Here is a 23,022-nt window from a genome sequence, read left to right as displayed (position 1 = left end):
ATTTGCATATGCAGCACTGAATGTCAGGGGCGGGGGTGGGACGCTTGCGTCGCATGCGACACACAGGTATTCCACACTGCCCCAGCTGCTCCGGGCTCTGGGCAGCGTGGGAAGGCAGAAAGGCAGCTCTGGGCTGGAGCCAAGGTGCAAAGACGGCTCAGCCGGAGTGAAGGCGGTGCTGGCAGCCAGGGGAAGGAAGGCCCATTCTTGCACGAATCTTCGTGCATTGGGCCTCTAGTCCTATATAATAAAAGCCCAGCGACTGAATGGTGGAATGACCAGAACAACTGGTCGACCAGTCGCTATGACATGTACTGACCACCAGGGGGCAGACGCTCAACACAGGAGCTGCCCCTGGTGGTCAGTGAGCTACCACAGTGGGAGCGCCGCTTGGCTCACTGGGATGAGCGGCTGCTCCTGCTACAAACCCCAGGCCAATGGGCAGGAACCCGGGCTGCGATCGTCGCCTCCTCGCCCCAGGCTCCTCCTTCTCACTCCCTGCCACCTCCTATGGATGCCCGCAGGCCATGCAGTGCCGCCGCCGCTGGGCTCACAGAGCTGACCATGGAGGCTGGGAGGCAGGTTCATGGCTGCTGCAGGTCCTCTCAGTGCTATTGTGCCTGGGCCTGGCCCCAACCAGGTCCCCTGGAGAGGCTAGCACTCCGGCTCCATGGAAGATGCCGGACCAGGGAGCAGCCACTCAGAGGGCGGGTCCACAGCCACTCAGCTGAATGGCAGTGCTCTCACAGCAGGCCGATCCCCGCAGGCAACACCCCCACCAGTGCACGAATCACGTGCACCGGGCCTCTAGTCTATAATAATAATCTATAATAATAAAAGGGTAATATGCAAAACAACCGAACCCGAATGGTGGAACAACTGTCTGGATGACCTTCTGGACGACCTTCCGGATGAAGCCGGGGCTGCCAAGGCCTATTCTTGCACAAATGCATGAATTTTGTGCAATGGGCCTCTAGTTTCTTAATAATAAGCCATCCTATTAACATGAACCAAACAATCTAAATCAATTAGGTATTAGGTAGTGCGGTTGAGAGGGATGTCTGATTTAACAAAATATGATTGTTAATGAAACACTGAGAAATATCAAATCTAAACGTTTATAATGAGTAGTCCTAAATCCAGCCCTAAGTACATTGTACTTCATTAGACTGTAATTTAAAAAAGATTAAATTAAAAGAAACAAGAAACTGCCAAACTCAGAAAAAAGCTTTTTTAAAAAATTTATTTTTAAAATAAATTTGGGTGCAAGTTATAGACACTAACTCTAGCCAGCAAAGAGAACAGAGGAACAATATTTTGTTGCATATAGATTGGTTTATTTAATTAATTTAAAACATTTTCTTGATTCTGTTACATATAAAATTATATAAAGAGAAAAATGTGAAGAGCAGTGCTAGGATAATAATATGAAGATTTATAGGAAAAGCTAATATTTTATGTAATTTCTGAGACCACTTTCTTTTACATTAAACCCTATTAAAGTGTTACATTTCCCCAGTGGTTCTAAATTTCATAAAGAATAACAATTTTTCTATGTCAACTATATTTAAGTTGTATGCATTGCATTTCTCTTTATTTTTTAATTATAGAGGTACTACATGGTGATTGTTAAAAAATCCTTCAATTTGTAAGTAAAACACACAAGTATAATCTTTCACCCCCGCTCCCCAATCATACACCCCTTTCCAAAGGTAGCTACTTTAACATTTTAGTATGTGATTGTTGTTGTTATTGTTTTTTCTAAAATGTTACACACATTACTGTGATGTAATTTGTGAACAATTTTTTCAAAGGTCATCCATTGTATTTTCATGCCTTAGCATAATTTTCAATTGCTCTAAAACTTGATGTTACTTGCGTTTATTTATGTCTCATTTACTTTTCTGTAAGTAGATATAACTTTTCAACAAGGTAATCAACCCCCCAACTTTTATGTCGTTCTTCAAATGCATCTACTTTCTCAAGACACTGACAAGTGCACACTGAACCTGAAACAAGAAGAAAGGGTAACAAGTTAAAACTTTATAAAGAATGCAATCAGGGATTTTTCTGAAAACACATCAAATGATTTTAAAAACTGTGTACTGAAGATTTTTCTCTTTTTTTCTAATGAAAATGGGGAATTACTAAGGCAAATTCTGAACTCTAAATTGTTATCACTTATAACTCCTAAGAGCCAAACTAAACATATCATCTCTCTGGAATAATTCAAATGTCTTCAACATAAGTATACCACTTAGCTAAAAAGGCATATTACAAAAATAAATAAATAAAAGCATATTACAGAGATCTCTCATTTTCTAGGACAAAATAGTCTTCAATAAAATGGTTTCTGACCTTTAAATTTTATACTTCTAGGTAATAATAGTTTGATAATAGCTCAGAACAGCTGTTGACTTTATTTAAAAAGTTACAGCATACACTCATAACTTACCAAATAGTCTTTCAATTTCATCATCTGATACATAAAATGGTGGTCCTAGGTAAAAGAAAAACATGGTTAGATCTCATTCTAAAGAGAAATAAATTCTCAGGATCCACTTCTCAGCTTATTTCCAATGACCTAGGTACACTTATTCTACATAGAACTTGATTAGCCAAATAGGTGAGCATGTGACAGGTTCTGCTGCTTCTTTTCTACCATCTCATACCAAAGCCTGGCTTACTGAGGTGGGTCCCATCTCCAGCAGAGATGAGGTGGCTGAGCCAGCCATGGGACTTGGGAACACTGAAATCATACCAGAGTTCATTAACAAATTCCCTAGGGTTTCCTTCATCGTCTTGGGATGTTGATTTTCTACTGCTCCTGCACTCCCCTATATTCTATACACCCTCCCACTTTGCTGAGGGCCATTAACTTTAAAGGAAACTTAGCTTCTGCCCCTCTCTAGAGCTCTCTCTTCTGAGCTCCACCATCAGGCATGGCTTGCTGTGTTTTCTTCCCATAGACCACTCCCTAAGCCTGCTGTTCAGGAATGAAATTGAAATCAGATTAGCAGAGCTGATATCTGGCTCCATTAATTTCTATTTCCATCCAATTGTCCCAGATTTCATTAAGAACAACAGGTCTCATCTTTTAATGAGTTTTTAAGATGATTCAAAGAGAAAAAAACACTAACATATGTAAATGTTTCTAAAACAGAGTACTTTTTAAAAAGCACAATTAAACATCAAAAAGGGAATTTTTAGAAATGAAAAGTCTACATAGCTGTTTTTCAAATCTTTCTGAAGACAAAGTTCAGCGATGACAAAAGTTAAGCTTCAATGTTCAAACACATCAAAATGGGTCCAGAAAAAACACACAGCACTTTTACAAATTCAAAACAAAGATAGTTATAAAAAATGCAATCAATAAATTGTAAAATTTCATAAATTAAAAAAAAAGCAATAGTTTAGAGCTTTTCTCGCATACCTCCTACCTCACCATGTCCACTTTTGACACTGTCCTCCTATGAGGGTGTTTGTGTGTGTGCACCCATAGGCATCTGCCCAGATCATCCCCATCACCACGGATGACATAGATATGCTCTATCTATAGCAAAGCAAACAAATCTCTCTTCCTCCTAATCATGAGATTTCTCTTTTACATTAGGGCCATCGATTTCTCCCTCTCTTTCATAGTTTGAGCTGTGAATGAGCAAAATGGGAATGGAATATGAGAAAAATATGTACCCAGTGGGAAGATAGAAAAAGTTTATCGTTTCCATTAGCCAAAACTAGACTTATCTTCCTGTATGTGTATAAACACTATACTTCCTATGGGATAAATTAGGAGAAAATTAATGCTATTCATGTCATAGAATTAAATCAGGAAATGAGGCAATTAGGAAAACAAAAAGACTTTACCTGCATATTTAGTTGGATCATAAGAAAAAACACTTAAGAGGTAGTGGAACCCTTTTCTCATTAGGGACAGCATTATATCTGCATAGCTAAAACAAACAAACAAAAGCACACAAAAAAGTACGTGTTAGAATTCTATACAAAGGCAAAGCCTGGCAGGGAGGGAAGGCAGCCTTTACTTTCATCTACATCACTGATTTCTTCTAACAACCCAGTGAAGCTGATTCTCATTCTAAAAGCCAGAAATTGGTTCCACAAATTATGTCATCTGCCAAAACTGGGAAATAATAAAGATGGGAGTGAAAATGCGGCTGCTTCCAGAGCCGCTCAGACCAGAAGACTTCACAACGAGACGAGCAGAGACCACTTCCACCCCGATGTACCCAGAGGTCTGGCCACTTTGAACACATTCTTCCCAAAGGGCCACCGTATACTCTGGGGCAGTGACACCTCTTCCCAGGCTGGTCCCAAAATCACCTGGGCACTTGCTCAAAAAAAAAAAAAAAAAAAAAAAAAAAAAAAAAGACGCTTGAGCTCCATCCCCACAGACTGATTCTGTCGGTTTACTGTGGGACATGGTATGCTGTAGGGCAGTGGTTCTCAACCTTGGCTGCACGTTAGAATCACCTGGGAATCTTTTTAAAATCCTGATTTCTGGGCCTCATCCTCCGGAAATTCTGTTTCTTTGTTATGGGGTGTGGCCACAACATTAGTAACATGATTAGCAGCAAATTGTAGTCTATTAACACAACATTAGCAGCATAGTATTCCATTGTGTATCAGGGGTCCTCAAACTTTTTAAACAGGGGGCAGTTCACTGTCCCTCAGACCGTTGGAGGGCCGGACGATAGTTTAAAAAAAACTATGAACAAATTCCTATGCACACTGCACATATCTTATTTTGAAGTAAAAAAACAAAACGGGAACAAATACAATATTTGTATTTGCATGTGGCCCGCGGGCCGTAGTTTGAGGACCCCTGGTGTAAGATCAAGCATGTCAAACTCAAAGGCTAACATAGGCCAAATAAACAAGGCATGCAGCCTGTAGATCAAGCATGTCAAACTTGCGGCCCACAACGAATATTTTTGCGGCCCAGCCAATATAACAGTGTGAACAGTTATTTACAATTATGAAAGGAAATAAGTCTCCTGTCAGATCGAGAATTACTGACATTCACCTTGGGTCAGTTTTGAAAGTAATCACTGCTAACAAGATTTTCCCCGAAGTAGGAAAGACAGTAGCAGAGAAGAGATGCCAAGTGTCAGGAAGAAAACATTAAATTTATCATTGTTCTTGTTCTCTTTTTTTTTACTATACTTTCAAAATAAACCTACCATTTCTATGAAAATTGAAGCTTTTGTTTTGTGGCTCACATAAACTTAAACCTTGTTTATTTGGCCTGTGTTAGCCTTTGAGTTTGATATGCTTGGTGTAGATGTACCAGTTTTCTAGTCCACTAATCTGCTGATGGGCACTTAGGCTGTTACCAAATCTTAGCTATGGTAAATTGTGCTGCTATGAACATATGGGTCCATATATCTTTTCTGATTGGTGTTTCTGTTTTCTTGGGATATATTGCTATAAGTGGGGCTACTGGGTCAAATGGAAGTTCTTTTTTTAATTTTTTGAGGAAACGCCATATTGTTTTCCACAGTGGCTGCATTCACACCAGCAGTGCACGAGGGTTCCTTTTTTTCTGCATCCTCGCCAGCACTAGTCGTTTGTTGATTTGTTGATGATAGCCATTCTGACAGGTGTGAGATGGTTCCTCATTGTCATTTTGATATGCATCTCTCGGATGATTAGTGACTTTGAGCATGTTTTCATGTCTCTTGGCCTTCTGTATGACCTCTTTCGAAGGCTATTTTGCTATTTTGCTGCCTATGGATTCTTCTAAGATTTTTATGGTTTACCGTCTTACGTTTAAGTCCTTTATCCATTTTGAGTTTATTTTTGTATATGGTGTAAGTTGGTGGTCTAGTTTCATTTTTTTGCATGTATCTGTCCAATATTCCCAATACCATGTATTAGTATTGAAGAGACTGTCTTGACTCCATTGTATGCTCTTGCCTCCTTTGTCAAATATTAATTGAGCATAATAGCTTGGGTTGATTTCTGGGTTCTCTGTTCTGTTCCATTGCTCTATATGTCTGTTCTTGTGCCAGTAGCAGGCAGTTTTGAGGACAGTGACTTTGTAATATAGCTTGATATCTAGTATTGTGATCCCTCCAACTTTGTTCCTCTTTCTCAAGATTGCTGCCGCTACTTGGGTTTTTTTTTAAATTTAATTTCTCTGATGTGAATTCTAACATTTTTTTGTGTGCCTTGTGTTAAGAGTCTCCCTACATACAACTAAGTAATTCAATATTTATGTGCTAAATCTAAGTAAATATGTGAATGATATTTGAGTTGGAAAAAATATATGTATGTTTATACCCAATCCTCATCTGAGGATATTTTTTCCATTAATTTTTACAGAGTGTGGAAGGGAGGGAGGAAGGGGGGAGAAGAGGGAGGGAGGGAGGGAGGAAGGGGGAGAGAGAGAGAGAGAGAGAGAGAGAGAGAAATATCAATGTGAGAGAGACACATCTATTGGTTGCCTCCTGCATGTGCCCTGACTGGAGCCAGAGATGGAACCTGCAACCCAAGTACATGCCCTTGACCGGGAATTGAACGCATGACCCTTTGGTGCACAGGCGGACTCTCTAACCACTGAGCAACAGCACCCAGGGGTGCTTTCTCATATTTTAATTTCATTTCCAATAAGGCTAGGAACAATAAGCATGGTCACCAAAAACATCAATTACAAAAGCTCTAATATAATAATAGCTAATCTTTAGTGATTTAGAGTTGACAAGGCCCTTCCCACACATATCATTTCTCTTAATTCCCATAGCAACCTTGTCAGGTAGTATGATGTAGGGATCCTGAGTGTGGACTTTGAAGCTAAGCTCCCTGGTGTGAGTCTCAGTTCTGTCATTACTGTCTAACTTTGGACAGGTAACTTCATCTCTTTGACCTTAGTTTCCTCTTCTGTACAATGGAAATATAACCATGATTTAACATTACTAATTTAGTGATCAAAGTTGTGTATTTTGTGTTTTCTTTAAGTATATAATCAACCCTATGTTTTCTTAAATGAATCCTGTGCTTTCATCTCTGTCCAAGCTCTGATTACAGTTGAGTAGCCTGTTCCGGGAGTAAGAAAGGCTGATGCCAGTTGTAAAATCGCAGGTGTCCGAAATAAAACCACAAATGTCGGGTTGATGCAAATTGAAAGATAACATCAGAATGGAGTGAGCTTAAGCAGGAGCTGCGAGACTCCCCTTCAGCCCCCTCCCTTACTCCCACTTCCCTTTCTCAAGAGAAACTGCACATCCACACTTCCCTCGGGAATTCTTCCCTTGGGAATTTTTCCCTCCCGAATTCCCACCAACTCCCTATAAGAATCACTGGCTTGACCAGAGATGTTAAGATGGGTTTTTGGCCCTAACCGGTTTGGCTCAGTGGATAGAGTGTCAGCCTGCAGACTCAAAGGTCCCAGGTTCAATTCCGGTCAAGGGCACGTACCTTGGTTGCGGGCACATTCCCAGTAGGTAGTGTGCAGGAAGCAGCTGATCGATGTTTCTAACTCTCTATCCCTCTCCCTTCCTGTCTGTAAAAAATCAATAAAATAAATATTTTAGAAAAAAAGATGGGTTTTTGAGGACAAGCACCCCCCCCCACCCCCCCGCATCTTCTTGAGTCACTGGCACTTGAATAAACCACTTACCTCTCACCAGCACCTATCTCACAAATTTGGCTTTTGTAGTGGCAGGCAGCTGAACTTGGGTTCAGTTTCAGGAATAATGAAAGCATATACCTCACAGGGTTGTTTTGTGGGTGAAATGTGTTGATGCACATAAAGTATTTAAAACAATGTCTGGCACATGGCAAATGTATGACAAGTGTCACCTGGTATGTTAGCGGAGGTGATGGTGGTACTAGTAGAAATATTACAATTTTGCAGAGGAGTAAACTGAGACTTAGAGAAGGTGGGTACTTTGATCAAGGCAACACAGCTTGGAAATGACAGTCACAAGCCTTGTACCCAGGTCCCTATGGCCAAATCCTATACTTTTTAGACAAAAATGGTGTTGGATTTAGGTCTTCTAATTTCAAATACAAAATGCTACTTTAAACCAGTAAAAGCCTAGCTAATTGTCTAGAATCCAGAAAAAGCACAGCATACAAAATTAAGAAGGCAAGAAATAAAAAAGTAAAGAAAGGAAGAAAGAGGAAGAAAGAAATGAAAAGCCAACATAATTAAAGCAACCAAATTACTAACCGTTTACGATCACCTGGGTTAATAGCAACGAATGCTCCTCTATCCCAAATCCTGTCAAATTTGCCAATATTTGCTCTATCAGAAAAAAAGAAAAAAAATTACATTACAACATTTTATATAAGAAACATCAAATCTTTAACACATCGAACAGTGATTCCCATGGTGCATGCTGGTACTTCAGCAGGTGTTACAGACCTAGGTGTGAAGGTGACACCTGTCTTGCTTTCCCTTCCTTTTACTTACATGACAATGTTTTCCATAGTTTGGAAGCTATCCAAGGACAAAAATATTGGGGAGGTAGGGCGTGTTCAATGACTGCTGGCCTCACTGATTTTTTGTCAGTGTAGCCTACGATAAAAATAACTGCAGAACAGACTCAAATCAATGCTTTGTGAGTGCTACTACAAGTGGATGGGGAGAGGAAAGACTTGCCCCCACCCCAGCACGGCCAGCAAGTACTGAGGTTTCTAAAAGTGCAGAGGTAGTATTCAGTCCTACCTGGGAAGATCAAAAAGGTTGCAACAGTACAATGAGATGTTCCCCGAAGAACTCTGTAATGAAAAAGTCAAGAAAAAAAGTCTACTTATTAGGAGATAACTGAATAGTAAAGGAAAGAAAAGAGGGGAAAAACAAAGGTGGTGGAGAGAGAATGCATAATTAAATATAAAGGATATAACTTTACTGCAGATAATGTTTTTACTGAAAATAAAATTTTACTGAAAAACATTTTTTAATGGCGTACTTTTTTTTTAAAAAAAAAAAAACCTGTTCTTTTGGATCAACTCAAGGAGAAAATAAAGAGAGATTAACCTCATTAACTTGTTAAAATTTAGCAATATTTATTCCATCAGAGTCCAGTTCAATCAATACCAGGCAAGCTGATAGAGAAAGGTAAAATATATTAGAAGTTATTCATGAAAAGTGCAGTTGGGGTGATATCCCCTTTGCTCTTTCATTCATTCATCTAATGAGCATTATTTTCTGAGTGCTTTGTGGACAGGACTACCCTGGTTCTAGATAGTGGATGTAAATTTGACACCGTCTCTGACCACAGTGGGGACAGCCTGGTGGAGCAGAGAGGCGTGGGGACAGAGAAACATTACACTGCAGAACGGCCTGTGCTGTTCTGGTTGTGTGCCTGAGAACTGTGAGAACAGAGGACAGAACAGGGAACAGACTGGGGAAAGGCTGAACAAGAGGCGGCTTTGAAAGGGTGTTGGTGCATCTGCTAACATTACAGGGGTTGGGCTGGGGGTGCAGTCCAGGGGCAGTACCACGACATGGATCCCATCATGTCCAGAGGATGGAAGTCTAGGAGGTGGGGTGTGGGCAGGGGTGAAGGGCAAGTTAGCAAAGGTGCATCAGGATGTGAAACTCTTGGATTATATTCTGAAATGAGGTGCCAACAGAGGTTTATAAATACAGGAGGGAAGGTCTTTGAAGACCAGTTCAGAAGTACTCTGGGGGCAGCCCAGAGAGGCCTGGGCCTGGAGGCAGGGAGAACAACCAGTTCTTTTCTTCCTTTTTTTTTTTTTGTTAATCCTCACCTGAGAATATTTTCCCATTGATTTTTTAGAAGAGTAAAAGAGAGAGGGAAAGACAGAGCTGGGAGGAGCCTGCAACCAACACACCTGCCCTTGACCAGAATCGAACCCGGGATCCTTTGGTCCACAGGCTGACGCTCTATCCACTGAGCCAAACCGGCTAAGGCTAGGCAGTGCATCTTAACTGAGGATGCAGACTGGAATCACTGGGGAACTTTCAATAGTACCGATGCCAGCCCCACCCCAGAGGTTCTGACGTATTTGGCCTGAGGTGAGGCCTCAGACTGGGAACTTTAAAAGATCCACAGGTGACTTCGAATGTGAGGGCTGGGAGCCATTGCTCCAAGAGGCATGTGGGAGCAGGACTCACCTCTTTGGACTGAGTAATCTCCTGAGATTCTTAGATGATTGTGAATGGGGTGGGAGGAAGCTGTAAAATAAAGTACTAGCAAGCCTCCTTGTCCTGAGCAATTAATTTCAGTATTTAAAAATGAGAGTACTTTGTGAGAGACTGAATGTACCAACAAAGGCCAGACCACATAAGCTCCCAGAAACCTGCCTGGGAAGCCAAACCACAGCTTATGTGGTCAATGACTGCCAGCCTCCTTACTTTTTACCCTCCCCACTCAAGACCAAGCAGGGAAAGTCAAATATATAACCTAAACCCATCACAGAGTATGGCCCCCTCTAGTTAGCCCCACTTTGGCTTCCCCAGCCCAACAGCCTCCAATCAGGGCACACCTGAAGCCTTTGCGTTTTTCACTATTAAGCTTTCCCACTCTCCTGTCTGTCTTTTGAGGCTCTTCCAAATGCAAGTGGCTCACCCCCTCTGCTTGTTCATATTAGGGCCTTTATTATTCCCACACTATGACCCCAAGCTGGTGAAGCAGTGCCACTGGATCATTCTGGCCACAGGATGACAACTTCCAAATCTATTCTTTCCAAGCTAAGTGCTGCCCTGCATTTCAGAGACCTAAAACCATTTGCCAGCTACACCTTTGCCATTCTACAGGTCTCTTAAACTCAGCATCTCCAAAACAAAACTCATTTTCTCTTCATTCCCTGCCATTCAACCTGTCATCTATTCTGGAAATAGGAATTCATCATCCTCTTGATCTCTCAGTTAATCACTAAATACCCCCCGTTTGGCATCCTCAGCATTGCTTTACCTACCCGTGTTCCTCTGAGCACCCCTGTCACTCTCCTAGCTCAGGTTTTCAAGATCTCTTTCCCAGACCACCGCTCACAGCCTCCCATCTGCTCTGTCAGGAGGCTCCTTCCCTTCAAATGTACTGCCTTTGAGGCCACAAGGGTCTGTTGACTCAAAGGAAAATCTGGCCTTGTCACCTTCCCACTTAAACCTTGCTGCACATGTCCCGCTGGTGTGGCTCAGTGTTTGACCATCGACCCATGCACCAAGAGGTCAGTGGTTTGATTCCTGATCAGGGTACGTGCCTGAGATGTGGGCTTAATCCCCAGTGTGGGGGTGTGCAAAAGGCAGCCAATCGATGATTCTCTCTCATCAATCTTTCTTTCTATCTCTCTATCCCTCTCCCTTCCCCTCTCTCTAAAAATAAAAAAAAAACACTTGGGGGTGAGGGGACCCCGAAAGCCCTAAACCTGATATTTTTAAAAAAAATAATAATAAAATAAAACCTTGCTGCACAGTCTGAAGGTACCAGCTTCATAGGGTATCTGAGACCATGGATGTGACGCCCTGCCTGTCCCAGCCCTATCAGTCACCATGCTTCATTCAGGGAGCTCCCCCAGGCTGGGTAGGTAATTTTCCTCTCTGTTCCCTTAATACCCATGCCATTACACTTAACTCCACTTATGACAGCTTTCTCTGAGTTTCTCTTTTCTCTTCTAAGCTAAAGGATTATTTAGGGCAGGGACTGTATTATCTTCTCAATGTCTCATGCAGGGTGTGGCACAAGACAGGTTTCAGAAATGACAATTTATAAATTTAAAAAATCATATAGGCCCTGGCCGGTGTGGCTCAATTGGTTGAGCATCATCCTGTGCACCAAAAGGTCACCAGTTTGATTCGAGGTCAGGGCACATACCCAGTTTTGTGGGTTTGATCCCCAGTTGGGGTGCACGCTGGAGGCAACAAATTGATGTTTCTCTCTCTCTCCCTTTCCCTTACTCTGTCTTTAAAAATAAACAAAATCAATAATGAGAGAGAATCATTGATTGGCTGCCTCCTGCATGCCCCACACTGGGGATCGAGTCTGTAACCCAGGCATGTGCCCTGACCAGGAATCAAACCATGACCTCCTGTTCCATAGGTTGATGCTCAACTCCTAAACCATGTTGGCTGGGCTACCCATCTTTTTAAGCCCTAGCTCCTTAATTTATAAGTGAATTTTATGTACACTTGCATAGTATCCTCATTCATATTGAAAAAAACATTTTTGTGGGGGTATGGAAATAATTATTTACGAAAAAACAAAACAAACCTTGAATACTTTGGCTCCAGGAATTTCCTTGATTGGTTCTTCTGAGTAAGAAAGATTCTGCTCCGTAAAAAATTCCCGTATCCCAAGTTCACTGATTTCCACACCGACTACACTGTGTCCCCGATCTGCAAACCTGCATAAAACCATATATTGACACTTAAGTTTTTATTTTAAATATAGTACTAAATAAAAGGATATGCCCAATAAGCATATATTTTCCTTAATTTTAAGGGATTTATATGAATTCAGGTTCATAGGGTTTCATAGATCCACAGAAAGTGAATCTATATATTTTCAAACCATATGTTATATGGAATTCTGAAAAATTCATTTATATGACTTTAGGAAAATAATTTTTAATTTTGGAAAATTATTCCTTAAAGTGTTAATTTACTACAACTGGACTTTATTAGAAGAGTTTCTGATTTAAAAGCATCCTATGGATTAAAAATACTTTTCAATTTCTCTAACTCGGCTCTGTCCATTACCTTCAGTGATGATGGACGTGTCTATACCGACGCTGTCCAGACCAGCAGCCACTAACCACACTGGTCATTGAACACCTGAGACTTGGCCAGTGTGATTTAGTTTACATTTAAATAGCCACGTGCGGCCAGTAGCTATGGTACTGGAGCATATGGCTCTAGAACACTAGCATCCATTTCTATAAAAAATCTTATAGTTTTCATTTACTTACAATCTTATAATTTTCATTTACAATACATTCTACCCAGAAATTTATTTAATTATCATATGCAAATAACTAGTATTTTCCTGGTAAGCTTTATAATTACAGAACTCACAGACTTGGAATTCTGCACTCCAGAGAAAACACGACTAGCGGCACAAAATACCTAGGCAAAGTACTGACTTTATGCCAAATTAAATTAAACACACACACAGTCAGTTCTGCGATAATGCAACATATGCCTACCTAAAAATCACTGCACTACGCAAAATCATGCAATAAAAATCACAAGGCTCATGGAGAAGATAAGGGTTGGGGTGCAACATTAAAAACTTTGTCGTAATGTAATATTATTCAGCTATAAAAAAAGAACAAAGTGTTGCCATTTGTGACAACCTGGGTGAACCTTGAGGGCATTATGCTAATTGAAATAAGTCAGAAGAGAAAGACAAATACCATATGATTTCATTTATATGTGAAATCTAAAAATAAAATAAAAAAACCAACAAATTAATTAATAGATAAAGAGAGCAGATTGATGGTTGCCAGAGGCTGGGTTTGGGGGCTGGGCAACATGGGTGAAGGGGGTCAAAAAGTACAAAATTCCAGTTATAAAATAAATAAGTCATGGGGATATAATGTACAGCACGAGGATATAGATACTAATACTATATTGCATACAGGGTGGGGCCAAAATAGGTTTTCAGTTGTTCCTATAGAAAATAATACAATAATTAATAATAATTCAAGAATAAACTGCATACTCACAGCTTAAACCCACTTTTGCCCCACCCTGTATTTGAAAGTTGCTAAGAGTAGATCTTAAAAGTTCTTATCAAGAGAAAAAAAAATTATAACTATGTATTGTGACGGATGTTAACAAGACTTATTGTGGTGATCCTTTTGCAGTACCTACAAATATCAAACCATTGTGCTGTACACCTGAAACTAACATAATGTATGCCAATTATACATTTATGCATTTATGTATGTATGTATGTATTTGTTTATTGGAGTTCCAGTGAGTTTTCACTGAGATAAATTTTTAAAAAATCAACATTTTATCAACCATCTTTTCTGAACTTTATAAACTCAGCAGAGACACTGGTCCACATGTGCACACACAACATGATACATGCTGACCAAAACAAAGCCCCATTGGAACACTTGCCAATTGTAACAGAAAGCCAATTTTCCCTTTCCGCCAATTTTTTCAAAATTTTGAGTCCCCACTGTTCACTTCTCAGTGGAAATGGTCCCGTATGGCTAGGGAACAATAAAATTCTACCCCATTTTTACTGAACAAAAAAATATTTTCAGGTTTTAGTTTTGTTTCAAAAAAGAGAACAGTGACTTTGTTTTCTCCAGGCACTCTCCCCCAGAACCATTGGTTAAAATACAGTATTCCGTTATCTTACTAACCCAACGCTACCCTCTCCCCTGCTCAGTACTGTCAATTGGAGAATTTAAATACACTTTCTGTTGGAATCTGTCAGCTATGGTCCAGGTGCCAGGCTGGCTCCCTCTGACCTCATGAACTGTTATAACCTCTGGACCCTTAACTCTTTACCCTAAAGATGAGTTTTTAGATCTGGAGAGTGGATTTTCTCTCGGAGTTTAAAAACTATCTTTAAGGAAATATAGAACTTCAAGCTCACCAAAATTCACCAAAAAGGTGACTGACTTCAGCTCCCACAAGGCCAATAATTTTGTTTGACAAAGATATTCTGCCAGAAAATGATTCCCCAATAACAGTTTTTAAGATGCACAGAATGCTGAAAAAAGTAGCAAATTAAAGTAACATGGCTTAATTCCCAAGAATCTATTTCATTTTTTTGTTACTCATCTATAAGGTCAGTTTCTGATGAAGGCAGTTTCTGATGAGGTTATAAACTTTCAAAGTGTTTCTAAATCCTCATTGCAGACTCCCTTTCTTTTGGGGCACAGTCTCCTCCCTCCCACCCCTACTTAAAAAAATTAAACCAAGTGATCAGAATGAGATGTTTTGATGCCAACAATTTGCACTCAAGGCTTTGTGCTGAGTTGTCTGGTTCCAACCCAAGCATGATGATATCAAACACAAAGCACACGGCAAAGGATGGATGCTCCCATCTCATTCTGAAAACAAGTATTGATAACCAGTTGCCTCCCCTCTCTCCCCAGGATTATTCCTTAACTTAAAAATAATGTTTAAAAAAGTTGTTACATATTTGCTATAACTTATCTCTGTGAACCAACATTTAGAAATAAGCTGGGTAAACATTACATAAGAAAAAAAAAACCTTTGTCAGTAGAAAAAGACAGAAAACTAGTAGAAATTTGGCACTGTTTACACATGTTAAATGGTTATATAATATACAAATACTACAACATGGCACTTTACACCTTGAGAAAGACCAGACGTTTACTTGTAGAACTGGGCGTTGGAAGGGCTACAGCTTTTGAGTTATTGTGAAGTGATGGACAGAAGATTATTGGGAATCGAGTTTAAAGTCCTAATTCTAGCTGTGGATGGGACTGACTCACTGCACACAGGATGAACTGAGGCCTCTGGGAGAGGTTTGAGGTGTGTGCCTATGTTCCTTTTGTCTATTCATACACAGCTTAGTTCCATTGGGCAGAGTTATCTGCTTTCACCTCATGCTTCTTGCAGACTAAACAAATGTAAAATTCATGTCATGCTCAAATTATTCCCTAATGTATCAATGGAGTTGAACAAAATTCACATTTTTTAAATACAAGGTAGAGCAGAAGTCACTGTACCTACTACCCACATAAGACTACACACTTTCTATGTGGTCAGAGCATGAACTGTTTATAGTTCTAAAATAAACATCTTAATAACGTGTCTTTCATATTTCCTAGGAAGTTTGTAAGTTAACGTATAGGGAATATTTATTTTATATTTTTCATGCCTTTTTTGAAGTTATATAAACAAAAGAGTCTAAACCAGCTGCATGAATTTTTATTTCCATTCAACATATGGAAAAATGAAACACTGCTTACTATAGATTGTTATAGGCTGGATAACATTGGAATACTAGAGGCCCAGTGCACAAAATTCATGTACCGGGGTAGGGGGGGTCTCTTAGCCCAGCCTGTACCCTCTCCCTATCCGGAACTCCTCAGGTAGGCTCCCTAGGCCTGGCTGGTGATCAGGGCCTATCGGGGCTTTCCTTCCCCTGGCTGCCAGCAGCTGGCCCTGCCTCCGCCACTGCCACTGCTTCCCATTTGTGCAGTGCTGCCCTCCCTCCCCCACCACCGGTCCCAATCCCTTGGCTGGCCTGGGCCTCCCTCTGTGGGGTAATTGCTGGCTGGCCCCCCACACCTGCCACAGCGTTGCTGGCTGGTGGCCTGGGCCTCACTCTGTGGGGCAATCGATTGCGGGCCAAATGGCAGGGCTCTGTGATCTATTGCCACGCAGAGGGTGGCCTGGGCCTCCCTCTTTGGGGCGATTGCAGAGCCCCTGCCTCCTGATCAACTGCCCCACCGGCCGGTGGCCTGGGCCTCCTACTTTGGGTAGATTGATCACAGAGCCACCCCATCAGTCGCCCCACAGAGGGGTGGCTTGGGCCTCCCTCTGCAGGACGATCGTGGGGTGATGGTGGGGCCCCTCAACCAATTGCATCACACCCACGTTGGCTGGCCTAGTACCAATCATGTCATAGCATGGTCATCTGGAAGGTTGTCTGGATGGTCATTTTGCTGTTCGGTTGATTTGCATATTATGCTTTTATTATTATAGATATTGCCCTTAAAAAAAAACACACCTAAGCCCAGCCGGTGTGGCTCACTGGTTGAGCATCCACCTATGAGCCAGGAGAAGGTCACGGTTCAATTCCTGGTCAGGGCACATGCCTGCATTGTGGTCTTAGTCCCCAGTGTGGGACATGCAGGAGGCAGCCAGTCAATGATTCTCTCATCATTGATGTTTCTCTCTCTCTCTTCCTTTCCCTTCCTCTCTGAAATCAATATAAATATATTTTTTAAAAAACCCTAAGAAAATGTCTTAAACATTTTTTTTAATGCTTTTTGGGCCTCAGTTCATAGTTTATTCAAATCTGGCATCTGTATAGACCTCAATCTACAAATTAGTTAGATAAATGAAAAACCTCTAGTATAATAATTTCTATGCAATTATATACAATTTAGTTCTGGTATTATCATAAGTGATTTTAAACCTAAAATATTTAACAATCACATCTAATTGTCTGTTTCATCATACCAATCTTGTCTCTGCTTGTTAGATTTTTTTTTGCCAGGAAATATCTTATTGACAACCAGGGCAGGGACACAGCCATAAGAGAGGGAAGTACACAGGACTGCAAACTAAAACCCAATAGCCAGCAGGGGCCATTTGGGACAGGAACACTGCATCCTGGGGTCCTCACAGTCTCCTACCTGTAGACACACAAGACTGGGCATCCAGGAGAGGGGGCAGTGACTCTGGAGCCCCAGGGAATGACAGGATATATGATGCCTCAACGAGAGACAGGGCAAGCAGGTAAAATGGAGAGAGGGTCCATCACTGCCTAAAGCCACCTCCTCCTCTTAGAGCCCAACACCAGGTGGAGGGCTGAACCACTTGCTGATTATAAAATCCTATGAGGGTAGTCTTCTCATCATTCATCTGTTTACCAGTGTAGATGAGCTGCTGCTGCTGTGTGTGTGTGTGTGTGGGGGGGGGGGTGTGTGGAGGGTTCCCTCTTTCTCTTTCACACGTTCCTTGATTCATTCCACCTTATCTGTGGGTTCAATGTCAATCTCAACCTCCTTTCTGGTGAGCGTCTTCACTTTAATTAGCATCTTCTTCCAATATTGGGTCTGCACACAGATAAATTGCTGCTTCTACTGCTGTGGTGGCTGCTGCCACTCCCCAGCACTCTGTCGGTGGGAGTCACTCTAGATCAGCGATGGCAAACCTATGACACGCGTGTCAGAGGTGACACGCGAACTCATTTTTTTGGTTGATTTTTCTTTGTTAAATGGCATTTAAATATATAAAATAAATATCAAAAATATAAGTCTTTGTTTTACTATGGTTGCAAATATCAAAAAATTTCTATATGTGACACGGCACCAGAGTTAAGTTAGGGTTTTTCAAAATGCTGACACGCTGAGCTCAAAACGTTTGCCATCACTGCTCTAGATTGTTCTTATCACTTATGACTTGGCAATAAGACAATCTATTTATAGAGTTAATATTTTTCAGGCAGGTAGTTTCCAAAGTAATTCTTTTTTCTGGTTCAGTCATCTGAACTGACTTGGTTAGGATCAAGTCTAATAATATAGTTTAAATGTCGTCAATTTCATGGCCACAGTTAAGCTATAGCAGGCATTTTACAAATGCTCTCAGCTACAAGTACTTTTCACCAAGATAAGAAAGTGTGTTAATGCATATCTGCTCTTACCATCTCATCTCAACTGCTTTCCCACAAAGAGGGAAAAATACCCTCAGTCCACTCTCGCCTTTAAGGAAAGCATCCAAATGCTTCTTTAATAGCCTGGGGAGAAAAACAAAGTTTTAAAAATTAGCCAATGCAGAGGAAAGGACTACAACTGTATGACGCTAAGTACTTTTCATGCATTACCTCACTATTCCCAACTTTACAAAGTAGATAACATTATTATAATCTCCAGTTGACATAAAAAGAAATAGGAAGGCTAAGTAGCTTGCTCAGTAACATATGAGTGGTTAATCTGACTTAAATATGGGGCTATCTTGATTAGTAATCTATAATAATAAAAGTGTAATATGCTAACTAGACCGGAGGTCCTTCTGAGCGACCTTCCAGACAAAGCTGGGGCTGTGAGGGAAGCCCAGGTCCCAGGTGCCAGAGAGAAGCTGGTGCCAGCAGCAGGGGGAAGGCAGGCCTACTCTTGCAAGAATTTCATGCATCGGGCCTCTAGTTAAAAATAAAATACAAATTTCTTTGGTTGATGTTTTCAAATTTCTTTATTACTCTCTCAAAGGTATCAGTGTATGTGTTTACACGTGTGTGTGAGATGTGGGGGAGCCTCTGGGTACACTGAGCTTTTCAAGCTCTCTAAATGTGTGCTAAGGTCTCAGAAGGAGCTCTGAAGAGTTGTAGTTATTCTTGTAGTTAATTCCTCTGTAGAGATATGGCCCTTCTAAGGCCATCCACATGACAGAGATAACCCATACAATGATTCTGGGATGATGCCCCAACTACCCTCGGTGTGCAAATGCAATGCTATATAATAAAAGGGTAATAGGCAAATTGATCCTAACAGCAGAATGACTGGGAATGACTGGTCACTATGACACACACTGACCACCAGGGGGCAGATGCTCAATGCAGGAGCTGCCCCCTGGTGGTCAGTGCGCTCCCACAGGGGGAGCTCTGCTCAGCCACAAGCCAGGCTGACGGCTGCCAGCACAGCGGTGGTGGTGGGAGCCTCTCCCGCCTCCTCAGCAGCGCTAAGGATGTGCGACTGCAGCTTAGGCCTGCTCCCCGCTGGCAAGTGGACATCCCCCAAGGGCTCCCAGGCTGCCAGAGGGATGTCTGACTGCCAGCTTAGGCCCGGTCCCCCGGGGAGCAGGCCTAAGCCAGCAGGTGGACATCCCCGAGGGGTTCCAGACTGCGAGAGGGCACAGGTCGGGCTGAGAGACCCCCCCGAGTGCACAAATTTTTGTGCACCAGGCCTCTAGTTAATAATAAAAATGTCCTCTGGGAGGGCAGATGACTGCCTGGAACAAGGAATGTCTGACATGGCCACTTGACTCAGCACTGGCCTAAGATTTATTGTCCCTGCTTCGAAGCCACTACTGCTACTAAAGACGTGGCTCAACATCCTGGCTCACTTGCTAATTTCTTTTCAAACTTTTCTTCCCCTATATAGATAATACTGTAACATTTGAACACATGTTATTGGAAAGCAAAGTAAGAACACCACCACTTCTCAGTATAAAGAGATATAGGCATTAATGTCACTTGAACATCTGCTGTATGTATACGCACACATGTCCAATATATAGATGCTACAAGCGCTTAAAAAAGAAAACCATATTTCATAAATCTAAGATGCCTTCAATTGTAAGTCACACCATTATTTATGCTCCGGGGGAAGAGAAAACATTGCCAATCACCTATGACATGACATAGATGGGTTCTGTTTTCAGAGATGCTAAAATGTGCATCTTAAAATCAGTCGAATAATGTGTGCCTACGTTATTATTTCTATTGCCAAAGTCAGTCTCTGATAGAGCATTTCTCTGTTATATACCAAACATTTCTTACTGGTGTCCTTGTTCTTGATGAAATGTAATTTTGCGCTCCACCCACTTTTTTTGCCATTCTTCCAGAGTTAGTATTCGGTTTTTCTGGACCTCAGTATCGGGGTACTCTTTAACATCAAGTGAAGTTCTTGTATCATCCATAGTTTCGTGGGTACCTTTGCTTTACAAGCAGATGTCTCTGATGCCTAAGTGGGAAATATTTGCAATGTTGACATTTAAGGGCACTGCAATTCTCTTGAAGAATGAAATAAAAACTATTCTCCTCAGAAGTATGGTTCTTAAAAAATATTTCAACATCACAAGAAAAGCCATACAAAAATTGAATTACATCTTAACATTAGAGTAAAAGGTTTTAAGTTAAGAAAAGGAGAGGAGAAAAAACCAAACAGGCATTTCATACTTTATAACTTTTATAAACTTAAGATAATTTTTTTCTAGCCTCTCAGTTACTCTTTAATTTAAAATTTGTAAAAAATTTATCTTTGTTGTTGAAAGTATTACAGATGTCCCCCTTTTCCCCCTCATGGACCCCCTCCACCCAGCCCAGAAACCTCTAGGCTTTTACCACACTATAGTCTATGTCCATGGGTTATGCATATATGAATATAAGTTCTTTAATTAATCTCCCCCACCTCCCTCTGAGATTTATCAGTCTGTTTCATGCTTCTATGTATCTGGATCTATTTTGTTCATCAGTTTATTCTGTTCATTAGATTCTATATACGAGTCAGATCATGTGGTACTTGTCTTTCTCTGACTGGCTTATTTCCCTTAGCACAATACTCTCCAGGTCCCTCCAAAGGGTAAGAGATCCTTCTTTATAAGAGCTGCATAGTATTCCATGGTGTAAATATACCACATATTTTTAAATGCTTACTTCTTTTTTTTTAAATCAATGTTACAATGCATACAATTTAAAGATTCAACAGTTATGAAAATAATAGCTCCCATTCCCAACCATCTTTAACTTTTATAGCTAAGTCTTGAAATTTAACTCTATATCTCAAAATAACAAGTTTATTTTGTATCTTCTTGATTTTTCATTTCTAGGTAGCTTCTAGAGAAGATAAGCAGTTAGCCCTCTTTCAACTTCCCAACACACACACACCCTTCTCATTTTCCCTATCCTTTCAGTAGCAGATTTTTTATTAAATATGCGGAGTACACATTGTTCTGACTCAGTAAATACTTCCCACAGCTTAGCATTCTGTAATTACTTTTACTTTGCTGTATAACTTTTTTATTCTGTAGTTAATAACTGTCTTGCTTTTTTATTTATAAAATTTCTATACAGTAGTTTGAATTATATTAGTATGCTATTATTGGTGGTTCTAACTTAATGATTTATTCTTGAGAATAGTAAGCAAAGCATAAAAGCATAAAAAGGAAAAGTTCATTTTAATGCAAATTTTGGCTTTGATGTACTTAGAATTTAAGAAGGCACATCCCTTGTAATTGGGAATATAAATTCACTTCTCAGCGAATATTTGTTAACAAATGACTTTTGCAAGGCTCTCAGAGTTTTTTGAGAGGTTAGCGTGAAGTATCTGATATCGGGTACAGAAAAGCAATGAATTGTTTTTTTTATCTCCATGTCCAGTTGAAATTTTGGGCTTGAGATGTCACTAAGCAGTTCTCTACTTAAAACAAAAGGAAAGCATAATTTTATCCCAGAGGCAGGGCAACCTGGATTGTACAACTCTATCCCTCTCACACAACCTTGAAATGTAACTGAACTCCAGGAATATAACTTAATCACCTCTGAGAACATTAACAGCTTCTTAACTTGTCCATGTCCTTTTCTGGAGAAATAAAAAGGTTTGTTCTAAAATCAGATAAAACCGCAAATTATAAAAATCAAGAAAGGCAAGTTTCACTAGTATTTTCCCCCATACATGGAAATAGATGTGCTAGTTTGGTCGCTAATTTCTCCGTGAGTGGGCCCCCAACTTTAAACAAAAACATGTTACTGGTTTTTTAAAAAATATATATTTTTTATTGATTTTTTTTTTTTACAGAGAGGAAGGGAGAGAGATAGAGAGTTAGAAACATCGATGAGAGAGAAACATCGATCAGCTGCCTCCTGCACACTCCCTACTGGAGATATGCCCGCAACCAAGGTACATGCCCTTGACCGGAATCGAACCCGGGACCTTTCAGTCCGCAGGCCGACGCTCTATCCACTGACCCAAACCGGTTACAGCAAAACATGTTACTGCTTTTTAAAAAATTTTGCTAAATTTAAGAATGACTTCCCTAAAGTGCACAAAATTTAAGAGTATGGCTCAGTGAATTTTTACATAGAAGTTTTACACCTGTGTTAACACCATGGAGCAAGACAATATTTAAAGCACCCCAGTCCCCACCCCCACCCCCCGCCACTACCACCCCCAGTGCATCACTCACTATTCTGGCAAGTACTTCCCTTACCAATCACTGATACACAAGAATCTTTTGGTTTAACTTTAAATAATGGACTCACAGCAAAGTCATTTACTTCCCGGCCTCTATTCTCAGATTTCACTCTGCTCCCTGCACCCCACTCCGGGATGCGGATGGCTGGGCTGTCCATCCTTTTGAGGCTGCCGGTTCCCGAACCCCATCCTAGGCTCGCACCCAGCGGATCATTCCATCTCTCGCCCGCGCTTTCTCTGGACCGCAGGGGACCTACCTCGCCAGTCGCCCGCTGCCTCACGGTCTAGCTCCGAACCGCCACGGGCGGGCAAGTAAAGGCCTGGGCGCCCCGCCTCCCCCGCGCCCCGCCTTAGTCTCCGCCCCCTGGCCCACCCCTCACCGGCGTCCAGCCCGCGCGCCCGCCCAGGTGCCCCGCCTCGTTTCCCCCCCCGGACCCGCCCCCTCCCTGGACGTCCCGC

At 41.2% G+C, this 23,022-nt stretch overlaps 1 protein-coding gene across 3 annotated transcripts; it reads right to left on the bottom strand.

Moving 5' to 3' along the window:
• Window positions 1-1,393: 1,393 nt before the first annotated feature.
• On the bottom strand, window positions 1,394-22,902 carry TPMT (thiopurine S-methyltransferase). 3 transcript variants are annotated; one of them, XM_006101411.3, is made up of 9 exons: window positions 22,821-22,902; window positions 20,151-20,334; window positions 18,300-18,392; window positions 12,201-12,333; window positions 8,693-8,745; window positions 8,195-8,269; window positions 3,868-3,953; window positions 2,456-2,500; window positions 1,394-2,009 (listed from the first exon to the last, which is right to left on the bottom strand). In XM_006101411.3, the coding sequence occupies exons 2-9, from the start codon at window positions 20,288-20,290 to the stop codon at window positions 1,897-1,899; spliced, it is 738 nt and encodes a 245-aa protein (XP_006101473.1). In that variant the 5' UTR covers window positions 20,291-20,334; window positions 22,821-22,902; the 3' UTR covers window positions 1,394-1,896. The 3 variants fall into 3 exon arrangements, with proteins under 3 accessions (XP_006101473.1, XP_006101474.1, XP_023620661.1); XM_006101412.3 differs by having other exon boundaries at window positions 22,632-22,859; XM_023764893.1 differs by lacking the exon at window positions 18,300-18,392.
• Between the last annotated feature and the right edge of the window lie 120 nt (window positions 22,903-23,022).

The sequence above is a fragment of the Myotis lucifugus genome, unplaced genomic scaffold, assembly GCF_000147115.1.
Source record: "Myotis lucifugus unplaced genomic scaffold, Myoluc2.0 scaffold_356, whole genome shotgun sequence".
Taxonomy (NCBI): domain Eukaryota; kingdom Metazoa; phylum Chordata; class Mammalia; order Chiroptera; family Vespertilionidae; genus Myotis; species Myotis lucifugus.
Note: the sequence above shows the minus strand (reverse complement) of the source record. Positions and strands in the feature narration are given on the sequence as shown.

Coding starts and splice junctions, on each gene's coding strand:
- TPMT (XM_006101411.3), bottom strand. CDS start 20,290: ATGGATGATACAAGAACTTCACTTGATGTTAAAGAGTACCCCGATACT. Junction 18,393..20,150: donor CATCAAGAACAAGGACACCA/GTAAGAAATGTT, acceptor TTTTCTCCCCAG/GCTATTAAAGAAGCATTTGG. Junction 2,501..3,867: donor TGATCCAACTAAATATGCAG/GTAAAGTCTTTT, acceptor TCTTTTACCTAG/GACCACCATTTTATGTATCA.